General features: G+C 42.0%; 1 protein-coding gene across 4 annotated transcripts in view; it reads right to left on the bottom strand.

The window, feature by feature from the left end:
- Nucleotides 1-299: 299 nt before the first annotated feature.
- adamtsl7 (ADAMTS-like 7) overlaps nucleotides 300-17506 on the bottom strand; it is a 409793-nt gene continuing 392586 nt past the window's right edge. For all 4 annotated transcript variants that reach the window (XM_048542933.2, XM_048542954.2, XM_048542947.2 and 1 more), the window contains one exon: nucleotides 300-7265. In XM_048542933.2, the coding sequence (XP_048398890.2) occupies nucleotides 7126-7265 (140 nt within the window). In that variant the 3' untranslated portion in view covers nucleotides 300-7125. The remainder of the gene's footprint in view (nucleotides 7266-17506) is intronic.

Genomic DNA, 17506 nt, shown 5'->3' with positions numbered 1-17506 from the left:
CATTTGGTCCATATCTCTCTAAATCCTACCTAATTGTGCACCTGTCCATATGCCTTTTAAATGTAATTGGAACTGACTCCTCCCTCAGGTATCAGAGATAGAAGGAACTGCTGATGTTGGAGAATCTGAGATAACAAGGTGTAGAGCTGGATGAACACAGCAGGCCAAGCAGCATCAGAGGAGCAAGAAAGCTGACATTTCGGGTCTGGGCCCTTCTTCAGAAATGACCCTTTCTGAAGAAGGATCCAGGCCTGAAACATCAGCTTTCCTGCTCCTCTGATGCTGCTTGGCCTGCTGTGTTCATTCAGTTCTACACTTTGTTACCTCTCACAGATATGTTTTGTTAATTCTGTTTCAAAGCCCAAAGCTGTTGTCCAATCTAGTTCACATTTCCAGCATCTGCCCTGTCAGTTTTGGATGGAGGACAGTGATGCAATATCCAAACTGGTCAAAGAAATTCCCCTCCCCCCCCTGCATTTTGCCCAGCCTAAACATACCCCCAAGTTAAAATCAACCATAATGTGGAATTGGTCACTGTGTCATGGCTGGTTGATCCTTTTGCATACTGCGTTTTGGAAATACTTTGCATGCTGTCAGTTAATGTTCTTTTCCATCCCAGAAACTAATTTCTGCAGTGCTGGCAGGATGTGGAGATTATGGTGAACAAAAACACTGTGTTAGAAATTAAAATGCTCACAAATACGAGCTATGGCCAAACCCAATTGAACCAGAGTTCACTTTTTCCAGTTCCTGATATTCATAGTTGTTTCCTGGTAGCCTGCGGCATCTTATTCCCAAATTGTATTTCTAACAAAAACACTACTGCAGCCCACTTCATTTGCCTTCCTTGTTTTTAATCTTACACTTAAAGCAATTCCTTGAATATAAGTTTGCCTCTGAGGACTTTACAAATGGAATTGGATTGGCATCAAGCAGGAGAAGAAGGGAAAATTTGAAGACAAGGCAGGAATGAAAGACTAACCACTGGTTTTTCAAACAGAATGTAAGTGACTGAAGGAAAGTCGGTTTCGAAGATGGTTCCAGAAGGTGGAGGCACATTGGCTGAAGGAGCCATCTCTGCTAGTCCAGTGGTGGATCAGAGTCAGTGTGAATGGGACTGAAACACAGACTGAAGTGCATGGCAGATAATGCTTGCTGAACAAGATTATTGGAAGTTTACTGCAGACTGGGTAGGTAAGCCATGGGAAATGCAGGGTTACAGGGATAGGGAATGTGCAGGGTGGGCCTGGGAGGGATGCTCTTTGCAGGTTTGGTGTGGATTTGATGGGCTGAATGGCCTGCTTCCAGACTGTAGTGATACTGTGTAGGGAGCAGGAACAAAACCATGGAGAAATTTGGACATGAGGAGAAGAATCTTCAAATCAGTCTCTTGGTGCACATACAGGGCTTTGGGGAAAAAGATGCAGGCAGCAGCATCTGCTGTGGTTTGGGAAGAGTGTAGATATAACATCCTATTTCAAAATGAAACTTAATGAATGTTTACATCAATGTAAACAACTTGGGGGTGCCTGGTCTTGGGCTTTAAAATAATCATTCCTCTACAACATGGAGTCACTTGGAATCCCTACAGTGCAGAAAGAGGCCATTCAGCCCATCAGATCCTGCTAAACCTCCCATCCAGACTCAGACCCCTACCCTAGCATTTCCCAAAGCCAACCCACCTGACCTGCATACTCCATGGCAATTTAGCACAGCTAATCCAAACAACCTGCACATCTTTTGGACTTTGGGAGGAAACCGGCGCACCAGTCAGAAACCCACACACACACAGGGAGAACATGCAAACTTCAACACAGAGTTGCTTGAGGGTGGAATCGAATGCAGGTCTCTGACACTGTGAGACAGCAGTGCTAACCATCAAGCAACCTTCCTGAACTTGTCTGTGCACAGCTATTACCAAGGAATGTGAATGGTGTCACAGCATAGATGAATTAATCAATTTATCTCAGTGTGAATATATTGCTTACGTAACTATGCGGTAAGATTGAATAACGCAGACAGTATCGGGGTAACAGTGTGTGAAGGAAATGAAGAGTTTGGGCTCCCATGTGAAAGAACAAAACCTACAGCAGCAATCTGTTTGAATCTTACCTGTAACTGCATAGTCAGGAACAAAGTGTTGTACAAACCTGCACAGATTCAGACAATACTGAGCTTCTTACAATAATATCAAATTTAAAAAGAGCTACTTTTACATTGGAAGTTATTAGCTTCTTCAATACTCTTCCCATTCTCTCTTGCCTCTCATTGTTCATAGAATCATACAGGGCAGAAGAGACCCTTGAACCTATCAAAAATGTACTATTACTTATGCAAGCCCCACTTTCCTGCACAAGGTCCATAGCTCTGAACATTACAGCATTTCAAGTTTTCATCCAAGTACTTCTTAAAGGTTATGAGGTTTCCTGCCTCAACTATCCTCCCTGGCAGTGCATTCCAGATGCCCAATACCCTTTGAGTGATAAAAAGTTTTCCTCAAATCCCTTCTAAATCTATTGCCTAGCACTTTTAAATTATATCCCCTTGTTACTGACCCTTCAACTAATGGGAACAGCTGCTTTCTATTCACCTTGTGTATATCCCTCACAATCTTATCATCCTCTATCAGGTCTCCCCTCTATCGTCTCCACTCTAAATAAAACAACTCAAGCTCAGTCAGCCTTTCTTTATAGCTGAAATACCCTATCCCAGGCAACATCCTGGTGAATCTCCTTTGCACCCCCTTCAGTGCAATCACATCTTTCCTATGATGTGATGATCAGAATTACACATAGTGATCCCTCTTTATTCTGACCAAAGCTATGTACAGCTCCACCATGACCCGCCCCGTTCTTTTAATTTATTCCATAACTAATAAAGGTAAGGGTCCATATGCCTTCTTATCTACCTGATTAACCGGTGCTACCTTCAGGGATTTGTGGACAAGTACCCCAAGATCCCTCTGAGCTTTCTGGTGTCTTGCGAATCATTAAGAACTCCCCTGTCTTGTTCCTTCTGCCCAAGTTCATCACCTCATTTTTATCAAGGTTAACTTCCATCTGCCACTGATCTGCCCATCTGACTAATCCATTTACACCTTCCTGTAACCTAACACCTTCCTCCTTAGTGTCAACCACTCAGCCAATCTTTGTGTCAAATAATTAAGGCTTGTCTGAGATTTGAACCCAGGACCTAATCTGTACCATGCACTATAAATTCCAAAGTGAGAATCATACCTCTAGCCCAATGAGCCAATCATATTCCTGTCATTTTGGCTCATGTTGCAATCAAGGGTCAGTAGGTACTGTTAAGGTTTGTTCCCACCTGTCTAAAATCCCCCTCTCCCTCCTGGTGCAGTGCTACCTCTTGTCTTTCCCCTGAAACACACAGAGACAAAGGTGAATTGCAGCTCTTCTATCTCAATATCCACTTCTATCCAGGGATAATCCTTGCCCTTTAGCCGCCAACAGACAGGACATTGAAACTGCTAACTACATCTGTTCAACTTCAAACACAATCTACTTATTGCTGTAGCTGCAAATAGGGATTAAATATTGTTTTGCCAATTGTACTGAAGCAAACCGTTGAGAACAGCAGCAGCATTGCTGAAGATAAAGTTCAGCTCATTCTCTGTTTTGTATGGCTCCTGATTCAGTTTGTTATAGTTGGAGTGGATCGATTTTTTTGATTAAATTTAACTCAGGAAAAAATAGCAGGAAGCTCTTAGGCAGGCAAGGTGAATATAATGAAAAGCATCGAAGTGTTCAAAATAACATTCAATAGTTATGACAGCAGAGAAAATGAGATTGAGTGAAGTGACAATACAGGGTTAGTTGTGTGTCAAACAGCAAAGGCAGCGTGCAATTGACAGATGATCTAACATCAACAAACCAGATCAAAGCTCTGCAGAATTGACCCATCCCCACCTTGAATAACAGTGGACAATTATATGTGCATTATCAAAGGAGAAGGCTCCACAAATATCTCCATCCTTGGTTAAGGGGGAACCCAGTACATCAGTGCAAAAAGTAAGGCTGAAGCATTAGCAAGCACTTATCTTCAGACAGAAATGCTGAGTGGATGATGCAACACAGCCTCTTCCTGAGGTCTTCAGCATCACAGATGCCAATCCTCAGACTATTTGGTTCACTCTATATGAAGGCAAAAGACAAGGGCACGTAAAATACAAAGGCCATGACAATATTCTGGCAATAGGACTGAAGACTTGGGCTCCAGACCTAACAATGCCTTTAACCAAGCTGATCCAGTGTAGCTACATCACTGGCACATACCTGGCAATGTGGAAAATTACCCAGATATGTCCTGTCCAACAAAGGAAGGTTAAATCCTACCTACCGTTCCATCAGCCTCACCTTGGTCACCTGAAAAATGCTGGAAAATGTAGTCCACATTGCTCAAAGTGGTACTTACACAGTAATAACGTGCTTACTGATGCTCAGTTTGGGTTCTGTCAGGGCTGCACAATTCCTGACACCATTATTGTGTTGGTCCAAACACGGACAAAAAGGCTGACTTCAAGAGAGAAGGTGAGAGTGACCACCTTGACATCATAGCAGGGTTTGACTGTGTGCGGTATCAAAGAGTTCTGGCAGAAATGAACAGGAATGAGTGGTAAAGCTCTCCACAGGCTGGTCAAACATGGCCCAATGAACATGGTTGTGTTTACTGAAGGCTAATCTTATCAATCTCAGGAAATCTCTGCAGGAGTTCCTCAGGGTGGCGTTCTAGGCCCACCCAGCTTTTGCTTCAGCAATGACCTCTCTCCATCATAAGGTCAGGAGTGAGATGTTTGCTAATGATTACATCAAGGACAGCACGTTTTGCAACTCCTTAGCTACTGAAGCAACCTATGTCCATAGGCAGCAATACGTGGACAATATAAAGGGTTGGGCTGAGAAGTGTCAAGTTACATTCATGCTACACAAGTGCCAAGCAATGACCATCTCCTTTTGACATTCAGTGGCATTACTGTCAATGAATCCCCAAACATCTGAAACTTAGGGTTACCACTGACCTAAAACTGAACTGAAACCAGCCAAATAAATACTTTGCAGGTCAGAGGTGAGGAATTCTGAGGTGAATAGCTTGCCTCTTGCCTCATCAAAGCCTGTCTACCATTTACCAGACATAATTTAGAGATGCCATTGGATATACCATTTGACTGCATGTATGCGACGCTCATGGAACTCAATTCCTTTCAAGATAAAGCAGTCCATTTGGTCAATGCTATATCCACCAAGTTACATGTTCACTCTCTCCAACACTGACAAATGGTATCAGCAGTATGTACCATTGGCCTGCAGCAACTTAGAAATCCTCCTTTAACAGCTCCTTCCAAACACACAAAGTCTACCATCTAGAAGGATAAGCACTGCAGATACTTGGGAACAACACCACCATCAAGTTCTCCTCCAAGCCCCACACTTTTCTGACTTGGAAATACATCACTGCTCTATCTCTGTCACTGGATTGAATTCCTGTTCCTCCCTTGCTCACAGCACTGTTGGTGTATCTAATCCAGATGACTGCAGCACTCAAAAACGTGGCAAACCAATACCTCCTCAAGGGCAATTGGTCAACAAAGGCTGGCCCTACTGGTGACATTCATTTCCCATGAAAGAATGAAAGTATGAAATTCCCATGAGAAAAATGAAAGAATAGAGAGTGGACTTTGATGGTAGAATGCATGTACGAGCGGGTGATTGTATAGCTATTATGTTTAATTATATGCAGATGGAGGGCATTAACTGAGGGTTCATTTGAGCAGAAATAAGGGGGCGCTCTAACGGTACAGTCATCGTGTCTGAATATCTGAACAAGTTGATTGAAACTATTTACAGCAGATATGAAGGGACACTTACAGAAACTCGGTTAATAGTTGAATTAGGAGGCGTACATTTTTAATGTTAGACTCAGTAAAGCTTGATTCATGATATATCTGTTACCAGTGGGCATTTTGGAATATAACAGTGAGGGGTACGCCAGAAGAACAAGTTAGTTAAGAGACCGAAGACTTCAAAAAGATGAAGCTTTTTGGAAATGGGTGAGGTTAGTTAATGGACAAGAGTGATAGTTTTTGTTAGAAGATAAGAGGCATTTTCTCAACCTTGAGACGTTTCCAGTGTCATTTTAAATTCATTACCATTTCTACCTCAGCATCTACTTTCATACCCTGACAGTTCCACAAATGCTGGGAGACACCTGTAACTGCGAAATTCAGAAAAGATCAGCTCATCTTAAACATTATCTGCCTCTATTTTGTGTGCAGTCGATGGGTGGAGGAATTTGTGGTCAGCTCTAACCTAATTGGTTTATACTGGCAGATTGCAGTTACAAAATGCTGGCAAACAAGAGACATAACTCAAAAGCTGGTATATGGAACATCAGCATCGTGATTGGAGGGTCTTCCCAAGACAAAAGCAGGTCTTGCTACATAATTAAATAGAGGTGGAGGAGTTGCCTTAGTGCGATAGTTCTGAACTTGGTAGATGTTGGGATTCTGCGGTACCGTAATATCAGCAAATTGTTTCTCAATTATAAAAAATATCCACAGATAAACCTCAAGTCGAAAACAATATTAAAGGGTGCAAGTTTGTTTCGGAAGAGTGCAGTGAAAGTCATTGCATGCTTTTTCTTTTCCCCAACAAGCCTTTTGAAACTTAAAATATGAACAAAAATAAGATGATGGAAATACTCAGCAGGACAGGCAGAGTCTGTGGGAAGAGAAAGAGGGTTAATGTTTCAAATTGAAGACCAATCATCAGAACCTGAAGCATAAAGCCTTTCTGCTGCAAGGGTTGACCCCAAAATCTATTGCTGAGTATGTTTCATTCACGTGTAGAATGCGTTTCATATATCTGAAACTCAAATACTGCAAATTAACTAGAAAATTCAGCACTTTGACAAAAGACCAGCATGATAATGGTATAAGATTATATTAATACTATATTTTCTCTCCGTAAACTAGCCGTGTACATACTAAATGTAACCCTTTTCCTTTGCAATTATGATATTGCAATTATGATATTGTCAAAACAGTAGAATCTGCAAGTTCTCCTATGGTAATATTATGGCATCACAATCTGGGAGGATGACGGGAAGCAGTTATCTGCTTCTGAGCTGGGCAGCTCTTCTTCTGGTCTTGGCACAAGATGCACAGCAAGCTGTTTTGTAGTATGCATAGACACAGAGTCTGGCTTGTACCACAACATTACAGTTGAAGTACATGTCTCTGCAATTTTCATCTGCAAAAGAAAAGCACAGGAATCAGTTCTGAAAGCTCAAACCACAAAATACCACTGGTTGCTCATCTGGGAAACAATCATGACTACAGCAGCTTTAAAACAAACAAAAAAAGATTCTACGGATGTAGCACTGAAATAAAAGCGCAATACTGTGCATACTGCAGACCTGAAATAAAAACAAGAAGTGCTGGAGAAACTCAGCATCTTCAGGTCTGCCAGACCAGCTGAATGTCTCCAGCACTGTTTGCTTTTATTGCATTTATACCACACTCATTCTGACCACTGGATGTCATAACATGTTGTCCAGCCAACAGGGCTTTGAAACATGGTTGCTATTGTAATGTACGAAATGTGACATCTAGATTGTGCACAGCAACCTACACAAGCAGCAAGCCGATACTGGTCACACAGGCAACTCATTTTTTATAACGTCAGTTGAAGGATGAATGCTGGTCAGAAGTCAGGGATAAGTGCCCTGTTTTTCTTTGGTATAGTGCCATTGGATATACTTCTGTTCACCAAAGACAGGTCTATAATTTGACGTCTCATTTAACATACAGTGCCTCTGACAGTACAGCCTTCCCTCTGTACTGCACTGGAGAGTGTGGCTTGGTTATTGTATTCCGGCTGGAATGGGAATTGAACCAATTACTGCATGACTCAGAGACTGAAGTTCAACAAACTGAGTCATGGCTCCCTTTTATAAACAACAACTGCATTTATATTGTGCTTTTGGTGTCGTAAAATATCCCAAGGTGTTGGACAAGAGTGATTAAACATTAAAATAATGCAAAGAACTGCAGACACTGACAATCTGAAAACAAAAACAAAAGCATTTATGGACTGAGAAACAAAGTTAACGTTTCAAATTCATTGACCTTTTTACAAAAGTGATGGTGGGTAGGAAAACAATATATTTGTGACAAAGACAGAGAGTGTGCTGGGAGTTTGGTGGAAGGCAGTAGTGAGAGGATAGGCACAGATGGAGGGAGATAATGGGAACTGCAGATGCTGGAGAATCCAAGATAACAAAGTGTGGGGCTGGATGAACACAGCAGGCCAAGCAGCATCTCAGGAGCACAAAAGCTGACGTTTCGGGCCGAGACGCTTCATCAGAAAAGGGGGATGGGGAGAGGGAACTGGAATAAATAGGGAGAGGCTGGGAGGTGGACTAAAGATGGATAGGGGAGAAGATAGGTGGAGAGGAGGGTACAGGTGGGGAGTTGGGAAGGGTATAGGTCAGTCTGGGGAGGATGAGGTTAGTAGGTAGGAAATGGAGGTGCGGCTTGGGGTGGGAGGAGGAGATAAATGAGAGGAAGAACAGATTAGGGAGGCCAGGACGAGCTGGGCTGGTTTTGGGATGCAGTGGGGGGATTGGAGATTTTGAAGCTGGTGAAATCCACATTGATACCATTGGGCTGCAGGGTTCCCAAGCGGAATATGAGTTGCTGTTCCTGCAACCTTCGGGTGGCATCATTATGGCAGTGCAGGAGGCCCATGATAGACATGTCGTCTGAGGAATGGGAGGGGGAGTTAAAATGGTTCACGACTGGGAGATGCATTTGTTTATTGCGAACTGAGTGGAAGTGTTCTGCAAAGCGGTCCCCAAGCCTCCGCTTAGTTTCCCCAATGTAGAGAAAGCCACAACGGGTACAGTGGATGCAGTATACCACACTGGTGGATATAAAGTTGGTGTGGGAAATAAAGGGTGTTGGGATTTTTGACCTGTTCATTCGGACGGCTTCTGGCACCAGGTTGCAGTGCCTCTGCATTTATTATATAGAAGTAGGAAGGCCATTCAGCCCATCTAGGCTGCTTGACCCATCAGCTAGATCATTGCTGATATTTTTTATTCATTCACGGGATGAGGGCATAGCAGACCAAACATCATTTATTGCCCATCCCTAATTGCCCAGACGGCAGTTCAAATTCAACCACATTGCTGTGGGTCTGGAGTCACATGTAGGCCAGACCAGGTCAGGAATGGCAGTTTCTTGCCCTAAAGGACATTAGTAAACCAGATGGGTTTTACTGAATCATTAGATTCTTAATTCCAGATATTTTTATTGAATTGAAATTCCATCATCTGCCATGGTGGGATAAACCTGGGTCCCCGGAACTTTGTTTGCTCTCTGGATTAACAGTTCAGTGATAATACGCTGGGCTATTGCCTCCCCTAACCTGATCTTCAACGTCAACGCTGTTTTCCATACTCTGCTCATGTCCCTTAATACTTTTGATACCCAGAAATATTTCAATCTCCATTTCAAACATACTCAATGACTAAGCCTTCACAATTCTCAGGGATACAGAATTCCAAAGATTCCAATAAGGCGCATCATCTCATTCCTAAATGGCCAACTTTTTATCCCTAGACTGAGACCTCTAGTTCTAGACACATCAGACACGGGAAAAATCCTTCCTGCACCTCCGTATTGAGCCCTGTAAGAATTTTGTGTTCTGTAATGAAATTTCCTCTCATTCTTGTCAACTCTACAGGCCTCATCTCCTCAAGCTCTCCTCGTAAGGATATTCCACTATGCCTGAAATCAGTCTGGAGATCCTCACTGCACTCCCTCTACGACGAGGGTTCAGAAAAGATTTACCAGGATGTTGCTGGGATTGGAGGATCTGAGATATAAAAATACACTGGAAAGCCTGGCACTTTTCCCACCAAAGTCGAGCAAGTTGAGGGGTGACCTTACAGAGGTTTATAAAATCATGGGGGGCATAGATAAAGTGAATGACAAGGGTCTTTTCCCTCGGGTTGGGGGGGTTCAAATCTGAACGGCATATTTTTTAAGATGAGAGACGTAATATTTAAAAAGGACATGCAGGGGAACTTTTTTTACACAAAAAGTAGTTTGTGCGTGGAATGAACTGCCAGGAAAAGTCATGGATGCAGGGACAGTTACATTTAAAAGACATTTGTGTAAGTTTGAGGACAGGAAAGGTTTGGAAGGATATGGGCCAAGTGCAGTTAGGTGGTACTAGTTTAGTTTGGGAACATGGTCGGCATGGACTGGTTGGATTGAAGGGCTGTTTCCAAGCTGTAAGACTCCAAGACTTAATGACATTTTTCCTTGGATAAGGACAGCCAAACCCTGTCCAGATGTGGTTTCACATCTATCAACTGCAGCAAGACTTCTTCACTCCTATATTAAAACCATCTTGCAACAAAGGCCCAACATACCACTTACACTCTGAATTGCTTGCTATGCCTGCACAAGAAATACAAAGGTGAGAGATCAGGAACCTTCCACTTCATTAATGTGAGTGTCTCTGCGCTGCACCGTCTACTAGCAATCTGAGTCTCAGCTCCTTTCCCTTCATCTATGCAACCAAGAAATCAGTCCCGTGCAGTGCTAGCTAATCCCTGCTATCACTTAGCAAAATGTCTCATAATCACTTAAAGGTAATAAAACAACACTCAAGTGTCATGCAACAACGAGACCAGCAGTAGTTTTAATTCTTACAGAATTTAATTGGCAAAAACGCAATGAAAACAAGTAAATCGATAAATCATAAAACCCAGCTGTCACCAGCTGAATCTGCCAAACAAAGTTGTGAAGAGTTTGAAACTTCAAGACCACCCTGAAAGGCTGGTGGTGGCAGATTCAATTGTAGCTGTCAGAAAGAAATTGGATGAGCAAGGCTATGGGTGACAGCAGGACCAACAGCCAAACTGCTCTTTATGTGGACTGGCTTTGTTCTTTCTATGATCACGTTATTGGAGCCAAGGGCTCTCCAAGCTTCCCATCATAGCACACAAAGTAAGTATAAGATTAGAACATACAAATACCTCGAGGGGTCTTGACAAGTTGGATGTGGAATGGATGCTTCCTCTTGTTGTACAATCTAAAACTAGAGGTTGCTGTTTAAAAATGAGGTGTCACCCATTAAAGACAGAGATGAGGACAATTTTCTTCATCTCACAGGGTTGAGCTATTGGAACTTTCTTCCTTGAAAGATAGGGGAAGCAGGCTGTTTGAGTAATTTTGAGGCAGAGGTGGATAGACTCTTGGTAAGGAAGGTCGGGGTGAAAGCTTATTGGGAGTAGATGGTGATGTGGCTTTTGAGGTTACAATTAGATCAGCTGTGACCTTATAAAATGGCAGAGCAGGCCTATGGGGGCAAATGGCCTGTTCCGGCTCCTTGTCTGCATGTTCGTGTAGTAAACTGCAAAGTACTGCATTTGGCCCATAACAAGGTACCACTGAACTACCAAAGCAGAACAGAGGTTTGTTGCAAGATACAAAAGCAGCAACCATGATGCCTTTGCCTTGGCCCAGCACAAGACACTGTCATTATTAGAAGAAACTGTGAGATTGAAAGGATAGCTGCTGGATAGCTGATAGCTGACTGCAAAAGAATCAGTGATGCCCTGGTCAATAACGTGAGTCAGGAACTTGCATATTACAGCACAGAAGGTTAATGTGTCCATACACTTTCTGGTGTGATTAGCAAGTTCATTTCTAGCCCTGAAAGTTGCATACCCGTAAAGCTGATAATAAATGACTACTTGCCTCACCACATGCTCCCAATATGCGCTGGAAAGTGGTGCAGGATGAGCATAGAGCATGGTGGTGGAGCGATTCTACAACTGATGCTTTTACAAGTGGCTACATGTGAAATGTTGGAAATGCCATATAACTTCTGCCGTATAACTTCTCAAACAGAATTTGAGAAAGCTCAGTCCATCCACCACTAATAAAGATGCGATTAGCGAGTGAAAACAAGTCAAGTTATAAGAACAAGAGATAACACAGTGTGAGGCTGGAGGAGCATAGCAGGCCAGCCAGCTTCAGAGGACCAGGAAAGTTGACATTTTGGGTCTTTGGAAACAGAAGGGAAAATGGTCTCTGCAGCTAATGGCTGTATCAGAAACATATCTGAAGCCTTGTAATCCAGTTTATCCTTTTTATTATTTTCATGATTTTCATTTGCTTTTGAGCTATTGTTTTTGTGATAAGTTCTGCACTGACGCTGCATTGGGCTGTTTAAAGTGACTATAGTACAAGATGACGAATACTAGATGAAGTCATAATGTCACGAAGGAGATTGAAAGGTCCATTATAGATTTGAAGTAGCAAATGTGGCTTGTTCTGATTATAGTGGTTTTGTGGGGGTATTTCCACGCAACCTGTTAACTATTAAATGCTAGTATTTATCAGAGTTTTTGAAACCAGTCAGATCAGGAGGCAGATGAAAAATGTTAATTATTTTCCCATATTAAAGAAGAAAGTACAACATAAACCAGAGATTCATGGTATTCATTTCACTCAACTCCAGACTTAGAAGCCAAGATTAACCATGTGAAAACAATGCATTAAATTAGTAATGGAGAGAAGGTTTTCATGGACTAATGGGATATGGATTATAGAGCTGCAGCTTGATTTTGATTTTTTTCAAACTTTCGGATTATTCTGAATTGAGGAGCAGACAGAATGGCCCCATCGGATTTGCAAACGATGACAGACATTGAAGCGTACTTGGGAGTCTGCCGTCACTCATGGGTGTGCCCTCACAGAGGCTGAGATGGAATTTGGCAGTGGAAAGGGTGAGAATGGCTACAGGAGAACACTTGCTCCATCCCCATTCAGGAATGCACTGCAGAAATGAAATGATGTGGTGGCAGGTAGTATCATCCAGAGGCAGTACATGCAAGAAGGGAGATCTGCTCTACAGGCTCATCAGTTTATTACAAACAAATAGCTAGGTCTAATTACCTAGTGTTTAGCATATTCCAAATTAAAAGCAGTCCCTTTTGATTAGTGCCCAATTTGGTGCTTTTCAAAAGGAGCACGAGAAATAAATAAGGCAAGACAGCAAAATTTTAATTCCTAAAACACCAATTCTCCCTAAAACAGATGACAGTGGATATGTCCAACAATTCATGAGCACACTAACATAATATGAAAAAGAAATGTATTTCAAGATGGGAACTAGATCTGATATCTCACAGAGGAAACATCACTGACCTCAGAAACCCAATTGTGATCTCTAGTCAGCTATGCAGTCGGAGTGTTCATAAGAGGTTCTCCCAGTCTGCTGAGGTAACTTGAGCAGGAAATCAGAGGTGTTCACAGAGAAATGGATCCAAACATTTGTTTCTCTAGGTGTCTGATCTTCACTGAGGTTATGGCAAGAGATTGGGGTACCCCACCAAGTGGGATTTTAGGGTTCCATCCTTTTACTTAATGACAGAGAAGGGTAGGAACTCCAGGAATACAGTTTGATGAAATGTACCATCGTTTCAGAGTAAGACTGGTGCTAAAGCAGTTAAAAAGTGAATTTGCTCCTCAAAAATGGCCACTCTTGCATCTCACATCTGTCAAAGGTTTCTTTCACATTCTAAATCTATAATTTTGTCTGCACATAAACCAGAGCTCTCAAGCTCATACAAGAATGACAACATATTAGCATGCAGGTACAGTAATAAAATGTTGGGCTCTTTTGCACGGAATTTAAAAATAGGCAACTCTTGTTACAGCTGTACAGGGTGTTGGTAAGACTATACCTAGACTACTGTGTACAGTTTTGATCTCCTTACTTAAAGAGGAAATACTTATATTGGCAGTTCAGAGAAGATTTACTGAGCATATTCTTGAAATGAAGGGTTATCTTATGAGGAAATTTTGAGCAAGTTGAGTCTGTCGTTACTGGTTTAGAAAAATGAGAAGTGATCTTAATGAAACAAGTAAGATTTAGAGGGACCTTGACAGGTTAGATGATGAATAGACATTTTGCCTTGTAGGGAAGTTATACAGTCATATATCACAGAAACAGACCCTTCAGTCCAACCAGTCCATGCCGAACACAATCCAAAATTAAACTAGGCCCACCTCCCTGCTCCTGGTCCATATCCTGCCAAACCTTTTGTATTCATGAACTTATCTAGTTAGTAACTGTGTCCGCATCCACCACTTCCTCAGGAAATTCATTCCAGACCACCCTCTGTGTAAAAGATTTCCCCTCATTTCTTTTTTCAAAGCTCTCTCGTCACCTTAAAAATATGTCCCCAGTCAGGAAATTCCGCATTCTAGGGAAAAGACACATTATTATTCCTATCTCTCCCCCTCCTTATTTTATAAACCCTTACAAGGTCACCTTTCAACCTGGCACACCCACAAATGTTCCAGCCTCTCCAGGCTTCCTTTATAACTCAGACCTTCCATACCTGGCAACATCCTGGTGAATCTGTTCTGAACCCTCTCGAGCTTAATAATATCCTTCCTATAACAGGACGAGCAGAACTGGACACACTCCTCCAGAAGAGAGCTCACCAATGTCCTGTTCAAACTCAACAGGGCTTCATAACTCCTAAACTCAAAGGACCAAGCAATGAAAGCAAGCATGCTAAACACCTTTTTAACCTGTCCATATGTGATGTAAACTTCAAAGAGTTATGTAGTTGGACCTCTAGATCCCTCTTTTCTATAACACTACTCAAGGCCCTACCATTAATTGGATCAGTCCTGCTCCTGTTTGTTGACCAAAACGCTATATCTCACATTTATCCAAATTGAACTTCAGCTGCCATTTTTCAGCCATTGACTCATTTGATCAAGATCTTTTTGTAACCGTTATTCATCATAATTTATCCTTCTTCTTAACTTAAAGTCAGAAATCTTTGGAATGCTCTCGAACAGGTACCATGCAGGTCATGTCATTCATACATTCAAGGCTAGGTTAGGTAGGTTTTGTTTCTATAAAGGAGTCAAGGGTTACGGGGGAAGGCAGGGAAGTGGAGTTGAAGTCATGATCCACAATTATTTTATTGCATGATGGAGCAGAGTCATGAGGTTTCATGGCTTCCTCCTGCTCCTATCACTTATATTTTTTTTATCAATGCATGTAGCAAGGACCAAAGCCTGTGAGTGTAATTAAAATTGTATGTGCCTCAAATTGCATGGACAGACTTTGAAATGGTTCAGATTGCTCTATGGAGGAACTGAAGCTTGGGAAAGGCCAAAAAGAACAGGGAAAGATCTCTGGAGCTTAATGAGTCTGGAATACGTGTAATACTACTAGAATGAAGACTTACAATTTACTTGTTGTTGCTCACTGGAATTTAGGACAGATGTTAAAACAGGACAAAGACCCTCAGATTTGAGATCTTCTCCAAATTCTAACATCCAGTAGTTAATCCTCCCTCCCACCTTACAGGGCAAAGTTTGGCCCAATTGGAGTTTTAAACAAAATCTTTACAATGCTAGAGAGAGGGGATGTGTGCAAAATGTGTGCCATAATGTGCGACTATCTCATTGTGCAGCTTGTACTAGTGCACTATGTTCTTTGTTGTATACCACCCTCTGAGTTGGCCTTTTAAAAGAGTAGGAGTGAAGGACAGCTGAGTGTTTTACCAAGGGATATGCCTGTTATTGCATTAATCAATCAGCTATGTGTGTTCCAGACCCAGGTTATCTCTTCCAACTGCCTAGAGTAGCCTTTCCTATTCCAGCTGTATAATCCTACATGATCAGGGGACATTTTTTGTTTCTTACTGGAAGCAAAATACTGGATGGAGGCCAGAAACTTCAAAATCTCTTCCTACACCTGTTAATGCTTATACCTACACACTGTGCAAATCTTGACATCCACCTCATCTCCAGAATTCTTCCAAATATTTCAAAGCCAGCCTTTCTCATATATTGGATTGTTGAACTCAACAAATTGATATTTTCAGTGGTAGTGTTCCTCAGAGACCTTGCCACCTGTACACTTGAGATCACTCCTGCGGAGACTATCAATACTGCTGGATACTCCATGGAAATGCATTGCCTAAGTTGGTGGTAGAAAGTGCAAGTCAAGTGATCTGACTTGGGTAAACAGGTCAACCTCCTCCAAAATGCATTTCTTCCCGAATACAGCAGCATTAAATAATTGACAAGGAGTTTTGAGATAGTAAGAGTCTAGCTGTTGCTAGAGTCAGAGATAACACAGTGTGGTGCTGGAGGAGCGCAGCAGGCCAGGCAGCATCAGAGGTGCAGGAAAGTTGACGTTTTGGGTTGGGACCCTTCCTCACAATTAGGGGCTATTTCTGAAGAAGGGCTCCAACCCAAAACATCTGCTTTCCTGTTCCTCTGATGTTGCCTATTTGACAAGTTCTGTTGGTTAGTTGGCTAGCAATGCGGTCCAGGATAACACCAGCAGCATAGGTTTAATTCCTATTCGGGCCGGGAAGGGAATGAGAGTTGCCTCTTCACCCTTGCAATGCAAACCATCTTTAGAAAATAACTTTATAACTTTAGAAAATAAGAGTATCCAAATGGAGCACAACAGTCAAAGCAATGGACTTCCTTTGAACAGAAGATTGGTGCAGTAAGTGGCAGTGAACTTTGTTGTTCAGCTCAGCACTTATTTTCAAATTGCATATGCTTCCAAAAGAGTTGGACAGTATCATAGATGTCATAGTTATCACCTTACCTGCTGGGTTCCATTATAAAATGAGTTGACATTCCAAATTTGCAGGGTTATGGGGGAATTATGAGGGCACTGGGACTATAGATTTATTTCTGCGTAGAGCTGGGACAGACAGTTCAAGCCCAATGGCCATTTCCCTGTGCACACACATTGTCTACAATGATCTGCAGGGCTCAGTTCCTTTGTGAGAAACAACAATTATTGCTCTATAGCTAAAGGAAAACTCTAGGCATTTTTATAGAATGAGTTAGGGTCTATTCCGACTGTAGTCATTGATTCAGCAGCAGCTCCATATCCTTTCTGACTATATACTCAAGCAACAGTTGGAATGCAGAATGGTGTTGTGGGCTCTTGTGGTAAACTATGGCAAAAACAGGGGCAGAACATGAACTTAATAAATGCAGGACGTGTAAGCTCTTTAGAACAGTCAATAGAATTATCCACGGCCAACAGTTTTAGACATTTTCCAATCTGGAAAACGTTTATGGTTTCTTTGCGTGAGTGACATCACCATTTACACAATAGCTAAAAGAATTTTGTACCACTCCGCCAACGTTTTGCTGCAAGTTGTTTGGTCATTTTAAATTGTTTCCAACTCAGGTCTCAAACAAACAAATGTCCGTCATTTGAAGGTAAATGCGAATTTGCATAGCAGAGTCACAGACCAATCGGTATAGGAAGTGGAAAATATCACACTGATGCTGTAAATTGTTTTTCTCCGTGATGAAGGCTGAATTTTGAGGTTGGAGCACAGTGCAGGGAGCTTTTCCATCCGTGTTAGACTAATATAACTGAGCTTATTGGCATATCCCATG

The sequence above is a fragment of the Stegostoma tigrinum genome, chromosome 1, assembly GCF_030684315.1.
Source record: "Stegostoma tigrinum isolate sSteTig4 chromosome 1, sSteTig4.hap1, whole genome shotgun sequence".
In the NCBI taxonomy this organism is placed as follows: Eukaryota; Metazoa; Chordata; class Chondrichthyes; order Orectolobiformes; family Stegostomatidae; genus Stegostoma; species Stegostoma tigrinum.
Note: the sequence above shows the minus strand (reverse complement) of the source record. Positions and strands in the feature narration are given on the sequence as shown.